Here is a 19,387-nt window from a genome sequence, read left to right as displayed (position 1 = left end):
AAATCATAACAGTATACCTTTAAACTAAAGCATACCTTTATTTAGCCAATTAGGGTATATTTTATAATAAAGAGTGGCTTTTGTGGTCTCCTGAACAAAAATACTTAGTGTGAAAAGTAGCAGTACAGATGTAAATGTTTACTAAAAAATACTAAATATTTTCAATAAATGTTGTTTTTATAAACTTTTTATTCATCGAATGATGTAACTGTCACAATCTGTTTTCAACATTGATAATATTAAGATGTGTTTCTTGAGCATTAAATAATCATATTATAATGATCTCTAAAGGAAAATCATGTGAGGCGGAGGACTGAAATAATGTTGCAATTTTATTTTCACATTTCTTTTTTGGTCCCACTTTATATTATATGTTCACTTCACTAATATGTTCTTATAGTTGAAGTCAGAATTATTAGCTCCCTTTGATTTTTTTTCTTCTTTTTTATATATTTCCAGAATGATGTTTAACAGAGCAATGAAATTTTCACAGTATGTCTGATAATATTTTTTCTTCTGGAGAAAGTCTTATTTGTTTAATTTCGGCGAGACTAAAAGCAGTTTAATTTTTAAATGTCACTATTATTAGCCCCTTTAAGCTATTTTTTTCCTGTTAGTCTACAGAACAAACCATTGTTATACAATAACTTGCCTAATTACCCTAACCTGCCTAGTTACCCTAATTAACCTAGTTAAGCCTTTAAATGTCACTTTAAGCTGTATAGAAGTGTCTTGAAAAATGTCTAGTCAAATATTATTTAATGTCATTATGACAAAGATAAAATAAATCAGTTATTAGAGATGAGTTATTAAACTATTATGCTTAGAAATGTGTTGAAAAAAATCTGCTCTCCATTAAACAGAAATTGGGGGAAAAATAAACAGGGGGGCTGATAATTCAACTGTATACTGAAATTAATCTTACAATGTACTTATTATGTAAATACATGTTTTTGCATTGTAGTTATGATTGACTAAATACATGCATGTAATTACATATGTAATTAATTTTTGTAATTACATTTTTAATTACACTGTTGACTATCCCTTACCCTTTAACCCACTCTTAAACCTAGCCATACCACCAAAGTAATAGCACAATAGCAGCAGAACAGTTCTGCGATGCATTATGAACACAGTAAGTGCATTGTATTTATTTTTTGATGCAGGGAAATAGTAGCTAAGGCCACGTAATATAAAGTGAGACATTTTTAAGGTATTTTTATTAAACAAATGTTTATTGTTTGTGAACAGAAGAGACTTAATTTAGTTTTTTTCATGTTAATCACTATTTACATTTAAATAACTTCAGCGTGCTTGCAGTCATAAAACACACTGCAAAATAGTCATATACATCAGTCAGGACCAGAATTATGTTTATTGATTAGGATCAAATGTAGTAAGTGTATCTCTCCTGTGTGTGCTTTCTTAGATCCGCCGTCAGATGATTGATGGTAGAGGAGGACAGAGGAAAATCAAGACTCTGGTCAAATCTGTGGACGAGGTGAGTCATGTGACCTCTTACTAAATATAATGCCATACAGTGTCATGCATTTCTTATTTGCACTCTACCTGCTATGTGCCCTTATTTGTGTATAGTGTTTATTTTGTTGTTTCTTTTTGTATTTTTCTCTATTTTATCTTCTTATTTGTATTTTTTGTACATTTACATAACTCTTAATGAGTAGTGTTTTTGTTTTTGTACGCACCCAGAGTTTGAGATTAATCTAATTTTAATTCTCTGTATGTCTTTACATGTGGCAGAATTGATCATAAAGCTGACTTTGACTTTGATGAACATCTTAGATCTTGACGGTAATGTTTATTTATTTGCATTGTGTATCTTTTTCAGCGTTACATTGACGAGTCCCAGAGGACGTACATATGGAGTCCAGTGGAGGGCACAGATTACAGGTCAGTATGACACTCTGGCACTGTTTCTATCACTTTCTCACTGCATCAAATAAGCTTTAGTTTAAATTGTAAAGTATCAAGTGCATTTTGTTTAGCTGTTTTAGTCCTGCGTTTTAATTGGAATCCAAAGCTGCCTTTTCAGCATGGAGTTTAGTATTTTGCATGTCAGCAGATATGAGAATTAATTTGCATATGTGCATGGAGATTTACATGAATAAAGCAATAAATACATAAATAGGACTTGAAAGTGAAAGTGCAGTTCATCCATCTGGAGATTTATATTTTAAAGTATGTTTATTTGTGTTTATCTAGCATATTGGGTCCTGATTTTGTTACTTTGTGATAGATTTAATTTATGTACTAATGTCTACGTCAAGTTTATTTATAAACTAATTTTGAGAGGATCATGTGCTTATGATTGACCACAGCTGGTCCCTCATTAGCTAAGGCATGATCCACCATTCAGATGATTCCTAAGTCACTATAAATAACCAGAGTATCATACCTCAGTTATATCTGTCTTAAAGAATCCACCCCCCCCCTTTCCTAGATAGGGCAGCATGGCGGCCTAGTGGTTAGTACTGTTGCCTCAGAGCAAAAATGACATTGGTTCAAGTCTTTACCAGGGCAGTCGTCGATTCTGTGCAGAGTTTACATGTTCTCCCTGTGCTCACGTGGGATTTCCCCGGGTTCCCTGATTTCCTCCCACCGTCTAAAGACATGGCATTAATAAATTGACCAAACCAAATTGGCACTATACGTAGATAAGCTCTTAGTCAGCAGTATATCTCTCCGTAGCAATGTCATTAGCCATAAATAAGCAGGGGAGTTCTCGAGATCTAACTTAGCCCAAATTCCCCTTTCGCCCTGCTAATGGGAGGGAGCCTCGGGCCTGAGGATCTTATGAGCTCAGTGCTTTGGACAGCATGCCAGACATGCTTTATAATCAATCATCAGCAGCAATGTATATATATATATATATATATATATAATTTTTTTTTCTTTTTTTTTTTTTTAGGGGGGTTTCACCTTTAATTTGGATAGGATAGTGGAGGTTACAGACAGGAAAGTATTGGGAGCAGAAAAGGAGAAGGGCATCCGCTGCGTATAAACTTGCTGGATAAGTTGGCGGTTCAATCCGCTGTGGCGACCCCAGATTAATAAAGGGACTAAGCCGACAAGAAAATGAATGAATGAGGCTTTAGTGATAGATTAAATAAACTAAAAATGGAGTACTTAAATAAGTTTCATTCTGAATAACATTTTTATGGATGACTTCTTTCTTTAAACATATATCATAGTCATATTTTTGATAATACGTCTATAACTTGTATCCTATTCTTATAAAGTGCCATATATACAGTAGTTGAAGTCAAAATTATTCACCCTCCTGTGAATTTTCTTTTTCAAAAATTTCCCAAATGATGTTTAACAGAGCAAGGAATTTTTTACAGTATTGCCTATAATATTTTTTCTTGTGGAGAAAGTCTTGTGTGTTTTATTTTGGTTACAATAAAAGCAGTTTTTAATTTTTTAAACACCATTTTAAGGTCAAAATCATTAGCCCCTTAAGCAATATTTATTTCCAATAGTCTACAGAACAAACCATCGATATACATTAACTTGCGTAATTATCCTAACCTGCCTAGTTAACCTGATTAAGCCTTTAAATGTCACTTTAAGCTGAATACGAGTATCTTATAAAAAAAAAAATATCTAGTCAAATATTATGTGCTGTCATCATGGCAAAGATAAAGAAATAAGTTATTAGAGATGAGTTATTAAAACTATTGTGATTAGAAATGTGTTGAAAATCTTCTCTCCCTTAAAAAGAAATTGGGTAAAAAATATACAGGGCAGCTAAAAATTCTTTATCTATATGGCATGCATATGCAAATATTATTTAAATTTCCCCTCTCTTTTGTTGTCTTTCCTGCAGTCTTGGTTTAGTTCTGCCGTCGTACAGTGAAAACCACATCAGGGCCAACCTGAGTGACCAGATCCTCCAGGTCCAGTGTAAGTACCAGTGGCTGGCAAACTCCAAAGCCCGCTCACCTTTCTTTCTTCCTTAAGAGACTTCCTGTTCCCCCTTTATACCCGCCCCCCTCTCAACCAATCAGAGGAGAGCCTATGACATGACAGCGGCGTGGACTTCCTTCCGGTGTCTGGGTGTGTGGAAAAAAAAGCGAGAGTCGGACGAGTTCTTCTGTGAATCCCTCCCTACCTCTTCCCTCCTCCCTCCTGTCCTCATGCTGTTCTGTACTGAGGTGATTTTTCTTTCCCTGCACGGATGCAAAGAAAAAACCCTCACTCAAAAAACCCCAGAGAGGTGAAAGCTGTGGTTTTACTGTGTCTACTTGAAAATAATGGTGACCATGTGCTATTATTTATTTATTTATTTATTTTTGTTTTCCTTTTGCTGAAACATTAAGAAAAAAATGCTCTCGTCTTCTCTCTCACAATGACGATTCTGAAGCATCTTTTATCTGGACAGGTTTTGTTTTGTTTGTTGATGTTGTTGTTGTTGTTTTTGGTTTTGATGTGAAAAGAGGCATGCTTTTTTGCTTTTCACTGTGTTTAATGTGCTGTTTATTATTTGCTTTGAGTCGTGTGAATGCTCACTGTGCTGTATTGTTTGCCGGCAGCTTTGGAATCGGTCAATAAATAAGAAAAAGTATCCCACAATGCCCCCCTGATGGGACATTGTCCCGCGCGGGAGAGACGGAACGCCTTTGGGTTTCCATGCCTTCATTTTTATTATTATTTTTGTTGTTGTTGTTCATTTGTTTCTTTTAGATCTTTCATTTTCTCAGTTAATCTTTAGCTCCCGCTTTCATTTGAGGTTTTGTATTTATTCAGATGTTCTTTATTTTGTTCTTTACGTTTATTTAGTTCATTCCTTTTCATCTTTTTTGTTTGTTCATTTGATCTTTTTGTTTTAGTTTTTGTTTGTTTGATAATGCTTTCCTCTGGTTTTGATGCTTAGTTTGTTTTGAGCATCTATCGTTCTATCTATCTATCTATCTATCTATCTATCTATCTATCTATCTATCTATCTATCTATCTATCTATCTATCTATCTATCTATCTATCTATCTATCTATCTATCTATCTATCTATCTATCTATCTATCTATCTATCTATCTATCTATCGTTCTATCTATCTATCGTTCTATCTATCTATCTATCTATCTATCTATCTATCTATCTATCTATCTATCTATCTATCTATATATCTATCTATCTATCTATCTATCTATCTATCTTTCTTTCTTTCTTTCTTTCTTTTTTTTCTTTTTATTTATCTATTTTTCTATCATTTGTTATATATTTTATATACTTTAATTTGTCCTTTATTTTGTTTAATTCATTCATTTCATCTTTTGTTTTCTTTTCTTTTCATTACTTTTTTGTTTTATTTACTTTCATTCCTCCTTAAAACTGAGCTTTCTTTCTTTCTTTTCTTTTCTAACTTTCTTTACATTTTTGTTTGTTCGTTTGTTCTTTCTTTCTTTCTTTCTTTCTTTCTTTCTTTCTTTTCATCAATACCATTATGCATGTTTGTTTGATTTTGTATTTTGATATTGTAGTTATTTGTATATTTTGTTTGTTTTGCTGTTGTTTTTTAGGTCATTAGATCATATTTTCTTTTTTATTTGTTAGCTTTTCTTTTTCATTGATCTTTAAATTGTTATTTTGTGCATTTTGTTTGTTCTTTATTAGTTTTTTTTCCAACCTCGGTTTCAATTGTTCATTTTATTTTTATTTGTTTGTTTAGATTGTTTTGTGTGTTCATTATTTGTTTTTATTGTTTTCCTTTTCTTTGCTTTTTAGTTCATTACTTTTTTGTTTTATTTACTTTCATTCCTCCTTAAAACTGAGCTTTCTTTCTTTCTTTCTTTCTTTCTTTTTTCTTTTCTTTTCTATCTTTCTTTACATTTTTGTTTGTTCTTTCTTTCTTTCTTTCCAGTTTTTTCTTTCTTTCTTTCTTTCTTTCTTTCTTTCTTTCCAGTCTCTTTCTTTCTTTCTTGCTTTCTTTCTTTCTTTCTTTCTTTCTTTCTTTCTTTCTTTCTTTCCAGTTTTTTCTTTCTTTCTTTCTTTCTTTCCAGTTTCTTTCTTTCTTTCTTTCTTTCTTTCTTTCTTTCTTTCTTTCTTTCTTTCTTTCTTTCTTTCTTTCTTTCTTTCTTTCTTTCTTTCTTTCCAGTTTCTTTTTATATCCAGTCCGAAGCGTTCCTCTCTCTCCCCAGCTCATGTCTGCTTCTTATTTTTGTGACTACACAACTATTATTTCTTGTCACATCTGATCATATATTTTCCATACGATGAAAGTTCAGATTCTGCTCATGCGTCCTCAAATGTTCTCTCCTCGAACTCCATCCACTTGTTACGTATATATACATATATATTCTTTTCATATCTTATTTTTTTCCATGCATTTTAATTTCCTGCTCTCCGTTGTTCATTACTGTTTTTTGACTGACTTGATTTTCCTTCTTTTTGAGAAAAACAATATTTTTATTCAAACAAAGTCATTGAATAAAATATTGTCTGTGATTCCCCCTCCCCCCTCCTCCCCCTCACCCGTCCCCCCTGTTTCTTTTCTGCTCTCTCTTCCTCAGACGGATCAGACTTCAAGGGCAAGTATACACCATATTGGTCCACCACCTTTGTTACTCTACTCCTATCCTCGTCCCCTTGTCCTGAACTCCTCCCCGCTGACGTCCACCTTCACCTGTTCCAGCCTGCTTGCCTCCTCTGTTCCTCCTGCCCGCATCGCCTCCAAGATCCTCCTCTTCCTCTCTCTGCTCCTCCTCTTCCTCACTCAGCCTCTGCTACACCCACATCTCTCAATCTCAATCTCTATCTCTCTTCTGTCTCTATTGGCTTGGACAGCCGTGTAAGGTTTCTTCCTGACATCTTCTGGAGAACACTAAAATATGCTCTGTCTCTCACTGTCAAAAAAAAAAAAGGATTTTTGACTTCTGTGTGTTGCATTCGGGAATATCCTCCTCCATCTGTCCTCCTCCTGTTTCTTCCTCGGTGACAGTGTTAACGTGTTTAGATTGGTTTTTATTGTAGGTAGTGCCAGTTGTTGTTTGTCAGAGCCTTATTTAGATATTTCTGTTTAGTTTAGCTTTAAAGTAGCAGTGTAAGTTAGAAACGGTCTTTGTTGAGGAGTTATAGATGCGTTTTTAGTGTAGCATACTCTATCATTATCTGTTTGCTGTTGATTTATTTGATTCCTTTTAAACAAAAATGAAAGTTCTGTTCTCGTTTATTCTTCCTTGTATCAATCTGGAAGCATATCACTTGCTTATTCTGTTAAAGGGAAAATAAGTTATTTTGCAGAATGTTCATGCTGCACTGTTTTGTTTAAAATGTCCTTGCAGTCATTAGGCTCTATTTTAACGATCTTGGCACAAAGTGCAGGGCTCAAAAGCATTATGGGCATGTCTGAATCCACATTTGCTATTAAAGGATGGAAAAATCCACTTTGCGCCGCAGTGCATGGTCTAACAGGGTTGAGCTTATTCTCTTAATGAGTTATAGGTGTGTTTTGAATATAAACCAATCAGAGTCTCATCTCCCATTCCCTTTAAGAGTCAGTTGTGTCACGCCATAGTGAATTTGCTATTTACATGACAGTCTTTTTTAGTGGAAAAACTGAACGCTTCACTAGCGAGAAAAACAGTTATACAGATCATCTACTGCGCAAGAATGACAGATGAGCCTCCTCATTATTTACTTTCACTCTCGTGGAAAAGGAAACGTGTTGTATGCACAGACATCCATCAGCCTACATCATTAATTTCGTTTGTTAAGCGCAAAAATTTGTCAAAACTATTTGTAAATTCAGTTCTAATTTTCAGCAAACGAATAAATGAACAATAATAACGAAGTGTGCCCAAAAGCTGAGTTATATCCAAATACACATGCTCTGCCCCATATGGTCTAAAACCTGCAGGTGGGCAAATCTAAACTTGTTTTTAATAAAACAAATTTAAATATGGATATATTAAATAATACTGCTAATAATAATAACATCATGCAAAAGCAAATTGTCATGAATAAACTGAAAAAGCCTCCCGAGATAAAGAAGGCATGAAGGCAGTGGTTTTTATTTTATGTAGAAAATAATAATTTTTGCAATATTTTAATCCTCTAGTTCTTTTTTCATTTGTAAAGATATTTGCGTATTGCTGTACATCCTGTTTGTTTTAAGCAATGTTTAAGCGAGGGGCACAACTAACATGCTCTGCGCTGGACTTTAGACCTCCTCTAAGCTGGTCTATTGAGCAGTTTATTTTAGTTCCTCAAAATAGCAACGCTCCAGCAATGCCTCTCAACACGCCTCCTTTTTAGACCAGAACATCTATGGGTGCACATATGAGCGCAAATGCATTTGCTATTTAAACAGCGTAGCGCAACGCCTCAAAATGATTCTTGCGTCAAGCTGGAACTACCAAACAACATTTGTGTCACGCCTTGCACCACATTGCGCCGGGTGTATAATGGGGCTCATTATGTTTCAAAATTATATTTTTAGTACACTAATCAAATATCAAATTTGTTTTAACAATGTGTGAGCTGATAAAATCAATTTGATTCATCATTATTTCTATAGCATTAAAGGTAGCTTAATATAGACTAGCTTCTAGTTAATAAGTGTGTGTGTGTGTGTGTGTGTGTGTGCGTGCGTGCATGCGTGCTTGTGTGTGTGTGTGTGTGTTTGTTTGTTTGTTTGTGTGTGTGTGTGTGTGAGTGAGTGTGTATGGGGGTTTTCCAGTACTGGGTTGTGGCTGGAAGGGCAACCCGTTGCATAAAACATATTCTGTAATAGTTGGCAGTTCATTCCACTGCGGCAAACTCTAGAATAGAGACTAAACCACAGGAAAATGAATGAATGAATATTAAAAACTAAAATAAATCAAGAATAAGATATAAAAATAAAAAACACAAATAATATAATGCAATAAATACATGAGGATACAGTGCAATAAAACTAAACAGACATGCGTTTAGCCTGGATTACATTAATTAATACATCAACGCTAATCACCTTATCCTTGCACCGTATAGAAAAGAACAGCATGAACATCCTTCAAAACATCTCCTGTAGGGCTCCACATGGGTTTGAGGCAGAATAAATCATCTTGAATTTCATTTTTGCGCAAACTCTTCCTTTAAACTTTTATAGATTGAGCAGAAATGCTTACCCACAGGCTTCTATGAGCATGTACTGCTGTCTTCAGTTTAGCCGTCCAGTTTATTATAGATGAATTAGCTAGATGGTCTCCTTCAGGTCGTCTCCTGTTGTCTCAGTGACGGAGCGCTCAGTGGCGTTCGTCTGGTTTGTCGTCCTCCTCTTACACCCGTGTTTTCATCAGCTTGACCCCTTTGTACGTCTATCACCCTCCAGACTGCCATCGCCGCGTCTTCAAACCTCCTGACCTGGAAGTGCAAGACATTGCGGAGGGAAAACTACCTGGGCACAACCATAGTCTGCCTTTTAATGAAATATTAAGTCATAATTGATATGCTGTCAGGAATGATGTTGATGAAAATGTGTTGCCCTTTCATGCCCTCCACAATGCTGGGCATTTTCTCTGATTGTGTCTGTGAAAGCGGCTGACGGTGCCAGTCTGTGGGGTGATCACCTCCATCAGGATCCCTGCCTCACCCACTCCAGCTCAACGGTTGGCCATGTTGATGCCATACTGAGAGAGAAAGCAGCACGACAAACTGTTTGAGAAAAACTCCGTCGGAGAACTCGCTTCGTCTCAATGTGTATCCTAATGGTCGAGCCAGTTCTCCGATTCACCAAAGTAACCAAATTCATCTGATAAATTTGCACTAAAATATACAGTTGAAGTCAGAATTATTTTTGTTTTCCCCAATTTCTGTTTAATGCGAAGATTTTTTTCAACAAATTTCTAAACATAATAGTTTTAATAACTCATTTCTAATGATTGATTTTTTTTATCTCTCCCATGATTACAGTACATAATATTTTACTAGACATTTTTCAAGATACTAGTATTCAGCTTAAAGATACAGTTCTGTATGTAAGTTTAACACCCAGTGGTTGAATTAGGTATTGCACTCCGCAATCAAAACACATTTTCACTTGGCTCCTCCTCTGACAAGTCCACGCAAGTGCAGGTTGCCAGATTGACGTGAGTGTGCCTGACTATCGAGCCTAAAGGCTGATTTAAGGCTGATTTGAACCGTTTTCTAAATAAAAGCATCGACACATGCTAGAAGGAACATTCTCCATACTATTAAGAGCTTTCCTCCTAACCAACACCTGAAATTATTATTTTAGAAAGCGCTTCTATTTCTCATGCTGCGTTCACACTAGACATGGAAGTTGCATCAAGCACGAGTGATTTACATGTTAAGTCAATGGAAAGACGCAAATAGACATCCTGCGGCGAATGACGCGTTTTGCAGGAATTAAGCGGTGCGAGTTCATCGTTTTATGCGATTGTTGCGCGTATTGCACGATCTGCATAAATCGCTCTAGTTGGATAATCTAAAGGTGACATTTAGGTGACATTTGCGCCATGTTAACCAATCAGGAGCTTTCTCTTGTAGGGGTGTGATTATGACGTAGCACCTGTTGTTGATGTTCCAGGGGAATAGCCTCTTGACGACACTGGACAACTTCCATCATCCAGGTATAAATTCCAAAGGAGTTGATGAACTCACAGAACTGAGTGCACCTGTAAATGGATCAGGTGCACTCAGACACGGCTCCAAACTAATCAATGCTGTTTTTCAGCATTCATAAAGCACAGCTACCCTCTCAATAAAATACATGTTAGCATTTAGCATCGAAGCTAGACTTATCGGGCTGACAAAAGCCCTGCCCATGACGAGAATCTGCGCTTTCTGTGAAGTGAATTTTTTACGCGGAATCAAGCGAGTAAACTCAAAATGTTTATGTGTCTATTTACACACAAATATAGCGATTTATACACGCGTTACGCGTCTGGTGTGAGCACAGCATTACAGCTGAACAACATTTACCTCAGGTACACCTATTGTGCTTTATTCAGTGTTAAATGCTAATAATGTGTGTTTAAATACCCTTTTACATGACATTTATTGTCATACTGAATGACTGTATTTAAATTTCTGTGATAAATTATCTAGTGCAAACAGCCAAAATAATTATCAATACAAATCTCGTCACTTAGCGTGTTGTTAAGACACTGGGTTACAATGTAACCTGCGCACCGAATGTTTACGTTGATAATATTTATATTATTTGCTAATTAATAACCTCATGTGGAACTCTGAATCTGCATCTCATTTTGGGGCTGCTACTGTCCATCGAAGGTTGAATTTTTGGTCATTTGCACATGCTTTGAGAGCCTTCCTGACTGACAATGAAATCCACTTGTGTCCACTAAGGCAACCTGGGGTGCTAAATTATAATTGGCTAAACTGGCATTGGGCGGGTTAAATGACCAAAACAAAGACAGCCTTTCCGGCATGTAATGCATATTTTCAAAGAAAAATATCTGACTTCAGCATTGTTTTACAGATAAACAAAAATGTACACTCAGCATATTTCTTAAATATCTGCAAACATATTATAGTGTTTTAATGCTTTAGAAGAGTCAAAAACTTACATACAAAGTGACATTTAAAAATTGAACGAGGTGAATTAGGGAAGTCAGGGTAATTAGTCAAATCATTGTATAATGATGGTTTGTTTTGTAGACAATCGAAAACAAATATTGCTTAAAATATTGACCTTAAAATGTTTTAAAAACTAAAAACTGCTTTTATTCTAGCCGATTTAAAACAAGTAAGACTTTCTCCAGTAGAAAAAATATTATAGGGAATACTGTAAAAAATTCTTTGCTCTGCTAAGCATAATTTAGGAAATATTTGAAAAAAATCACAGGAGGGTGAATAATTCTGACTTCAACTATAGACCATTTTTGCCTGCTTTCCAAATTTCTCCATTTGGGCTCCATCCAAGGCAGCATCGTGGCTAACGCTGGTTTTTCCCCCATGATTTCCTCAGTGTTGCTATGAAAACGTCCCCACTGCGTTCCTGCACTTTGTTTTGAAGAGCAGCTGATGTTGATTTGTTTCTCAGAAGCAGCTTCCCTTGTGTTCTCCGGCCTCCGCTTGCCGCTGGATAATCTTGCCCGTTTCTGTTGCAGATTTTGAGTCTCTGCTGCCAAACACTTTTGAGTCAGAGGGACATGTGTTCATTGCCCCCAGGTAGCTTTGTGTGACTTCTTGAAGCCACGTTCCTGTTTGTTTTTTCCGTGCACACGTCCATTGCTAACTTTCTTTCTAACATACCGTAGTCACTGTAGTCTCTGTGTGTGTGTGCTGTGCGTAACGTGTCTATCCATTTTAACCCAAGTCAATGTGTTTGTTTATTGTGCTTTGTCTGTCGAGATTTCTCAATGTCACATAGGGAACTAAAATTCCTACTTAGAGCTGTTTAATAGCTCAGTTTATTGTCTTTTAGAGCAAATGGAGGATTTTAGGATTTTACAGCTTTCTTTACGAGAGCGCTCTTAAAAATGATGATTCTTTTTTGGAGTCTGTGGTTCAATGAAGAACTTTAATCACACATTTCCAATTCTCTTTATAAATAATTTCTTCTTACTTTGTTGTAAAAAATGCTGGGTTCCACACAAATCCTTCATGTTGTCCCAAAACAAATATATTAAACTAACTTTATTTTTACAAATTCAAGTGGATTTAACATAAAACAATCAAATTGTCCCAAAAAAACTTTTGTTAAAGGTTTGTTGTTTTGACAAAAAAATTTGTCAAATTTGTGTATTTTAAATGAGTAGTTTGAACACGCAGCAAAAGTCATTTTTGGAGTGTACAAGTTTTAGTTTTGAGAGTTTTAAGTAAATATTTCTATTTTTATGCAAGTCTAAGAAATAAAGTAAAAACTAAGTTAGAAAAGTAAAAAAAAGTTTAGATCTGGCAATTTTGACATTTTTTTTTATTCTGATATCGAAAATATAATATAAAATTCTGAATTATTGCCCTACAAATGAGCTCAGGTATCTGTTCAGATTTTTTGTTTTTCTCAGTTGAGTTATAACTTATGAACTTTAGTTTTCCTATCCACTTGTTAAGTGGTGACGTGTTTGTAACGTATGTAATACTGTTTGCAGGTCCAAGCCGCCATTCATTTGAGTGGAGGAATCATTCGTTTATGATCACGTTTTATTCCTATCACACATTAAAGTTAATTTTATATAAAATCATAGTGTACACAACAATCTCTGGGCTTGCTGCATAACAAATACCAAAAATTTAACAATTTATAAAAAAATGAATCACTTTCTGGCCATCGGATATTAGGCATGAACATATACACTGCGATCGTGATTTTCGAAAGTATTAAATTGCTTTGTAAACGTTTATTGTTACCATTTCATGAGTCTCCCCATTCAGTTGAATAGAGCGCTTGGACCCGGAAGCCGCTTCGCATGACGTCACACTTAACAAGCGGATTACTACGCTGAAGATACACTCACCAGCCACTTTATTAGGCACTTTACTAGTACCGGGTTGGATCCATTTTTGCCTTCAGAACTGCTTTAATCCTTCGTGGCATAGATTCAACAAGGCACTGGAAATATTCCTCAGAGATTTTGGTCCATATTGACATGATAGCATCACACAGTTGATGCAGATTTGTTGGCTGCACATCCATGATGTGAATCTCCCGCTCTACCCCATCCCAAAGGTGCTCTATTGGATTGAGATCTGGTGACTATGGAGGCCATTTGAGTGCAGTGAACTCATTGTCATGTTTAAGAAACCAGTTTAAGATTATTTGCGCTTTATGACATGATGTGTTATCCTGCTGGAAGTGGCCATCAGAAGATGAGTACACTGTAGTCATAAAGGGATGTACATGGTCAGCAACAATTCTCAGGTAGGCTGTGGCATTGACATGATGCTCAGTTGGTACTAATGGGCCATGAAAATATCCCCCACACCATTACACCACCACCACCAGCCTGAACCGTTGATACAAGGCAGGATGGATCCATGTTTTCATGTTGTTGATGCCAAATTCTGACCCTACCTTTCGAATGTCACCATTCTCCTCTGACCTCTGGCATCATCAAGGCATTTGCGCCCACAGAACTGCCGCTCACTGGATATTGTCTCTTTTTCGGACCATTCTCCTTAAACCCTAGAGATGGTTGTGTGTGAAAATCCCAGTAGATCCCAGTAGTTTCTGAAATATTCAGACCAGCCTGTCTCCTATTAACAACCACGCCACGTTCAAAATCACTTTAATCCCCTTTCTTCCCCATTCTGATGCTCGGTTTAAACTGCAGCAGATTGTCTTGATCATGTCTACATGCCTAAAGGCATTGAGTTGCTGTGCTTGGTTGATTAGAAATTTGCATTAACAAGCAGTTGGACAGGTGTACCTAATAAAGTGGCCGGTGAGTATATAATTTCATGAAATATTCATTTGGTTATTTAATGCCTTTGGTGTGAAACCCCCATTTGGAGTTTTTATTTGTAAAAGTATTTCATTTTATCGCTGAATAGTATCAACATTTCAAATTTTTACACTCTCAGAAATAAAGGTACAGAATCTGTCACTGGGGCGATACCTTTTCAAAGGGTACATTTTTGTTCATAAACAGGCCTTCAAAGGTACATTTTAATACCCAAAAGTACAAATGTGTACCTCACAGTACCCTAAAGGTAAAAAAGTGAATATTAAAGGTACAAAAGTGTACCTATTTGAAGAGGTACCACCCCAGTGGCAGATCTTGTACCTTTATTTCTGAGTGTGTGCTGATAAGCAATAGTACTATTAGAACTATTCCATGAGTTCAGATGTTCAGATTGGGTTAAAATATAAACAATTACTGCATTTCTTCTAATGATGTTAATTATTAAATGCAGCTCCATGTGTGAAATCTATTTTAGGTACAAGCAAAATTAATAAATTTTTTAACAATTATAAATGTAATTTTTGCTTGTTTATTCAAACTGGGGACTAATCAGTACTGTATTTTTTTAGTAATTACAGTGCTTGCTAGAGCCTAAATTAATTTGAATGAAAGTACATTTAAATCTTTTCAAACCCAATCAAAATCTGCAGTTACTGTAATTAAAAATTAACACTAATGTTCATCTGTGCAGAACTGCAGCTGGACACCTGTACTGTATGTCAACAGTATGTGTTTCTTAAAGGGATAGTGCACTCAGAATAAATCATGCCTTTTTCTTCAATACAATTCAGAGTTTTTTTTTCTTTTGTCAGAAATCACGGTCTTTGGTCATTAATTGCAGTCAAACGCTAACACTTTTGGGACTCCAAAAATATAAATATACAGGCAAAGCTAAATTACTACCTGTGACTTCTGATGAAGTGAAACGATGGACTGAACATTATTTGCAACATTATTACCTTTAATTCACAGCCTCTGAGAGTAGTGCACATTCACATTTGCTTTGTCTAAGTTTTACTGCAGGTATTAATTTCGTTTATCCTGTGTATGTTTGACAGTGTTGTGAATTTACATTTTCTAAATCATCACAGATCGTGCTTTCAGCTAAAAAATCTTCTTTAATAGGAAAGTCACTAACAACATAAATGCCCATATAGAAATCTGACACATGAAAATATGTGCAAATTATAAACATGACATGCAAGTTCATAACTGCATTTTACATAAAATGTCTTTTGCAACATATATTTTGAAATATTGCAGATATGGCCCTTTACATGTATTTTTCTCAACCATTGGAATTTAAATTTAATACGTTCAAACATATTAGATATAATTATTTTGCTTTATTATATTATTAATTACTTTATGAATTATATTATATTACTGATGTCAGCATCCAAAATAAAAGTTTGTATTTACATAATGTACATGTACTCTCTGTGTAGAAATATTGTGTTAATAATATAAAATACAAAACCTTCATACAGATCGTCATTGATCCCAGTTGTAAGAACGACAAATAATAACTTGACTTCTAGTTGATCATTTGGAAAAGTGGCAGAAGGTGGATTTCTGCCACTATCCCAATCATCACAAATACTGCAGAAGACCTACTGGAACCCACATGAACCCAAAATTCTCACAGATATCAGTCAAGTTTGGTGAAGGAAAAATCATGGTTTGGGGTTACATTCAGTATGGGGGCGTGTGAGAGATCTGCAGAGTGGGTGGCAACATCAACAGCCTGAGGTTACATTACAAACCACAGGAGAGGGCAAATTCTTCAGCAGGATAGCGCTCCTTCTCATACTTCAGCCTCCACATCAAAGCTCCTGAAAGCAAAGAAGGTGCTCCAGGATTGGCCAGCCCAGTGACCAGACATGAACATTATTGAGTATGTCTGGGGTAAGATGAAGGAGGAGGCATTAAAGATGAATCCAAAGAATCTTGATAAACTCCTGCAAGAACACTTTCGTTGCCATTCCAGATGACTTTATTAATAAGTGATTTGAGTCAGTGCAGAGATGTATGGATGCAGTCCTCCAAGCTCATGGGAGTCAGACACAATATTCATTTTGTTTCCTCTGCAGCATGACTTTATATTCTATACTGCACATTATTTCTGTGACAAGACTTTTGCCTAAGCAAAGTCAGACATTACTGTCCTAATTAAATAATTAAAAATCAAGGCATGATCATATTTTATTTTGGTAAAATAAGCGTAATATAGAGGCCTTTGCCTTTTATATAAGCCACTTCTGATACCAAATGATCAACTATAGAAATCAAGTTATTTTTAGCTGTTTCTAAAACTTGAATAGAAGACAAGACTTTTGTTAGTGTAGATCAGTGGTTCTCAACTGGTTTGGCCATGGGACCCACATTTTTACAATGTCATCAAGCTGCGACCCAAATTTTTAGGAACTATAATAATGATTTAGGAATTGTAATTAATTTGTATTTATTTGTTAACATACACAAGTAGTGACAGATAAATCATAAGAAAATCACCAAGACTTACAAATAAACAATATTTTACTGCTGTCATTTAACCAAATGTATCAAATAATAGTAATATTACAGAGTAAAAACGTCAAATACTGTAAACAGTGGTTGGGGTAAGGAAAAGTTCAGTTACCATGAACTAAACTGAACTGTTAATAAAACATTAACACTGATCTGGCTGAACAGAACAAACCAGCAAAATAAAGTAAAATTATTAAAATAATTATAACCATTTTTATAATAATCACCTGTTATTTGCTCTTCTGCTTTTGTGTGGGCTTTCTTGGCCTTTGCTATACGGTAAGCACAGTAAGATGCGCTGAGTGCCTGTACTTGTTTTAAACATGTAGATGTTCGGCACTTTTGTGATGGTCTCAGCTCCTATAGTCATCTTAGAAAGTAGTCCACAGGTTTGTCCTTGCAACTGGGATGTTTGGTTTCTAAATGTCGTTTTAATTTAGAGGGTTTCATGCTCTTTTGTGAGAGCACCTCACTACAAGACGCACAGAGGTTTTAAGCCTTTTTTTTTTCGTTAATATATATAAATCCACACTTTACATTTTCAGTGTCGTACTCGCTCTTCGACATATTTGTTGCTGTAAATAAATGAAATTTCACATTTCAAATGGTACGGTTGTCGCACGCGCATTTCAAAATAAAAGTCTGATATAAGCAAAATAAGCAAAAAATTAAACTTTTGTTGTTTTATTGATCACACACTCCACGACCCACTGAAAAAGTCCCCACGACTCACTTTTGGGACCTACCAGTTGAGAAACACTGCTGTAGATCACATTATACCTAATATATTTGAACATGTATATACTGTACATATATGTGTTATTGCAATGGTTGAGGAAAAAATACAACAGCAGCCGTTTTTGAAATATTTCAAAATATATTTTGAATATGTGACATTTCATATACTGTATGTAAAATCCAAATATTAACTTGTACTGTAATGTGCACATATTGCCATGTGTCAGATTTGTGTGGGTGACCTCAGGGTGAGTAAAGGAAAAGCTAGTTTTCTCATGTTTTTTGGGCTGACCCATCCTCGTCAATAATTGAAAGAAAAATAATTTTGAATTCATACCCAAAAGCTAGCATTGATAAGATAGTGAGCATTAATGTTGCTGTGAGAAAGTGTGTGTTGATGGATCAGAATCTCTTGGCGTTCAGTAGATGCTCCACGTCTGATCTGCGTCTCCTCTTTCTCAGTGTGTGCATGACGTTCTCCTCTCTTCTTTACATTCGCCATCTGTCTGTTGGAGAAGATTCACGCTGAACTGCATGTTTAAAGCTTTAGAGATCTGGAGAAGTTGACCTGCATGAGTCTATGAATGATCATCTGTCTCCCTGTGTGTTTTTAAAGCATACACACTCATACGGTCATGTTCTTAGTTTGTGTCTTTATCTGGTTTTAAGGTAAAACATCTAAATATCCAACACAATCTCACGGCAATTCGTAACTTTTTTCATTTAGTGGCTAATTCGTATGAATTCGTACAATGTATTTCGTACATTTTAGTGCAATTTGCTCATCCCCCAATGACGGTTGGGTTTAGGGGTGGGGTTGGGTGCCACGCCTAATTTTTAAAATCGTACAATTTCGTACGAATCCGTACTAATAAGCCACTAAACTGGCAAAACGTAAAATACTTACGTTTTCTCGTGAGATCAGGCTGAAATATCTTTAAAAAAAAGAAATGTGCAGGTCAAATTAAAATTACGCATCGCATTCAGTTTACAAAAGTGATTGAAACAGGGTGTTTTGTTGTCAGCGATGTGCTAAAAATATGCACCGAATATACAGTACATCATTGTATTCACAAGATAACACTACTTTAGTAGTTTCCACTAAGATGATGATAGTAAGGTTTTGAAAAACTTGCATTTTGAAAAGCTACTTTTGATAATTTAGCTTTTTAGTTAACTCATGTAAAGTGTTTTTTTTATTATTAATACAGTTTAAGTCAGAATTATTAAACTCCCTAAATAAGTAAACTCTCTGAATTATTAGCCCCCCTGAATTATTGTTAATTACTGTTAATTTAAAAAAATAATAATCTGGCTTAAAAGGGCTAATAATTTTGACCTTGAAATGTCTTTTTTTTTTTATTAAAAACTGCTTTTATTATAAATAATAAATTTTATTATAAATAAGACTTTTTCCAGACGAAAAATATTATCAGACACACTGTGAAAATTTCCTTGCTCTGTTAAACATCGTTTAATAAATATTTTAAAAAAGGAAAAAAATATCAAGAGGGGTTTAATAATTCTGATTTTAACTGTATATATATAATCATACATTGCCATTCAGTGTGACATATTTATGTAACTATTAAGCAAAAATTTATGAATTATAATATTATGTTTATAATAATATGTATGTATGTATTTTTATATCTATCTATCTATCTGTCTATATATATATATATATATATACGTGTGTGTGTGTGCGTGCGTGCCTGCGTGTG

General features: G+C 35.2%; 1 protein-coding gene across 11 annotated transcripts in view; it reads left to right on the top strand.

Annotated features, from left to right (window-relative positions):
- cacna2d2a (calcium channel, voltage-dependent, alpha 2/delta subunit 2a) overlaps positions 1 to 19,387 on the top strand; it is a 584,267-nt gene that overhangs the window by 541,907 nt on the left and 22,973 nt on the right. For 3 of the 11 annotated variants that reach the window (XM_073952940.1, XM_009302716.5, XM_073952939.1), the window contains exons 20-23: positions 1,433 to 1,504; positions 1,853 to 1,914; positions 3,854 to 3,930; positions 12,099 to 12,159. In XM_073952940.1, the coding sequence (XP_073809041.1) occupies positions 1,433 to 1,504; positions 1,853 to 1,914; positions 3,854 to 3,930; positions 12,099 to 12,159 (272 nt within the window). 11 annotated transcript variants of the gene reach the window in all.

The sequence above is a fragment of the Danio rerio genome, chromosome 6 (assembly GCF_049306965.1).
Source record: "Danio rerio strain Tuebingen ecotype United States chromosome 6, GRCz12tu, whole genome shotgun sequence".
NCBI lineage: Eukaryota > Metazoa > Chordata > Actinopteri > Cypriniformes > Danionidae > Danio > Danio rerio.
Note: the sequence above shows the minus strand (reverse complement) of the source record. Positions and strands in the feature narration are given on the sequence as shown.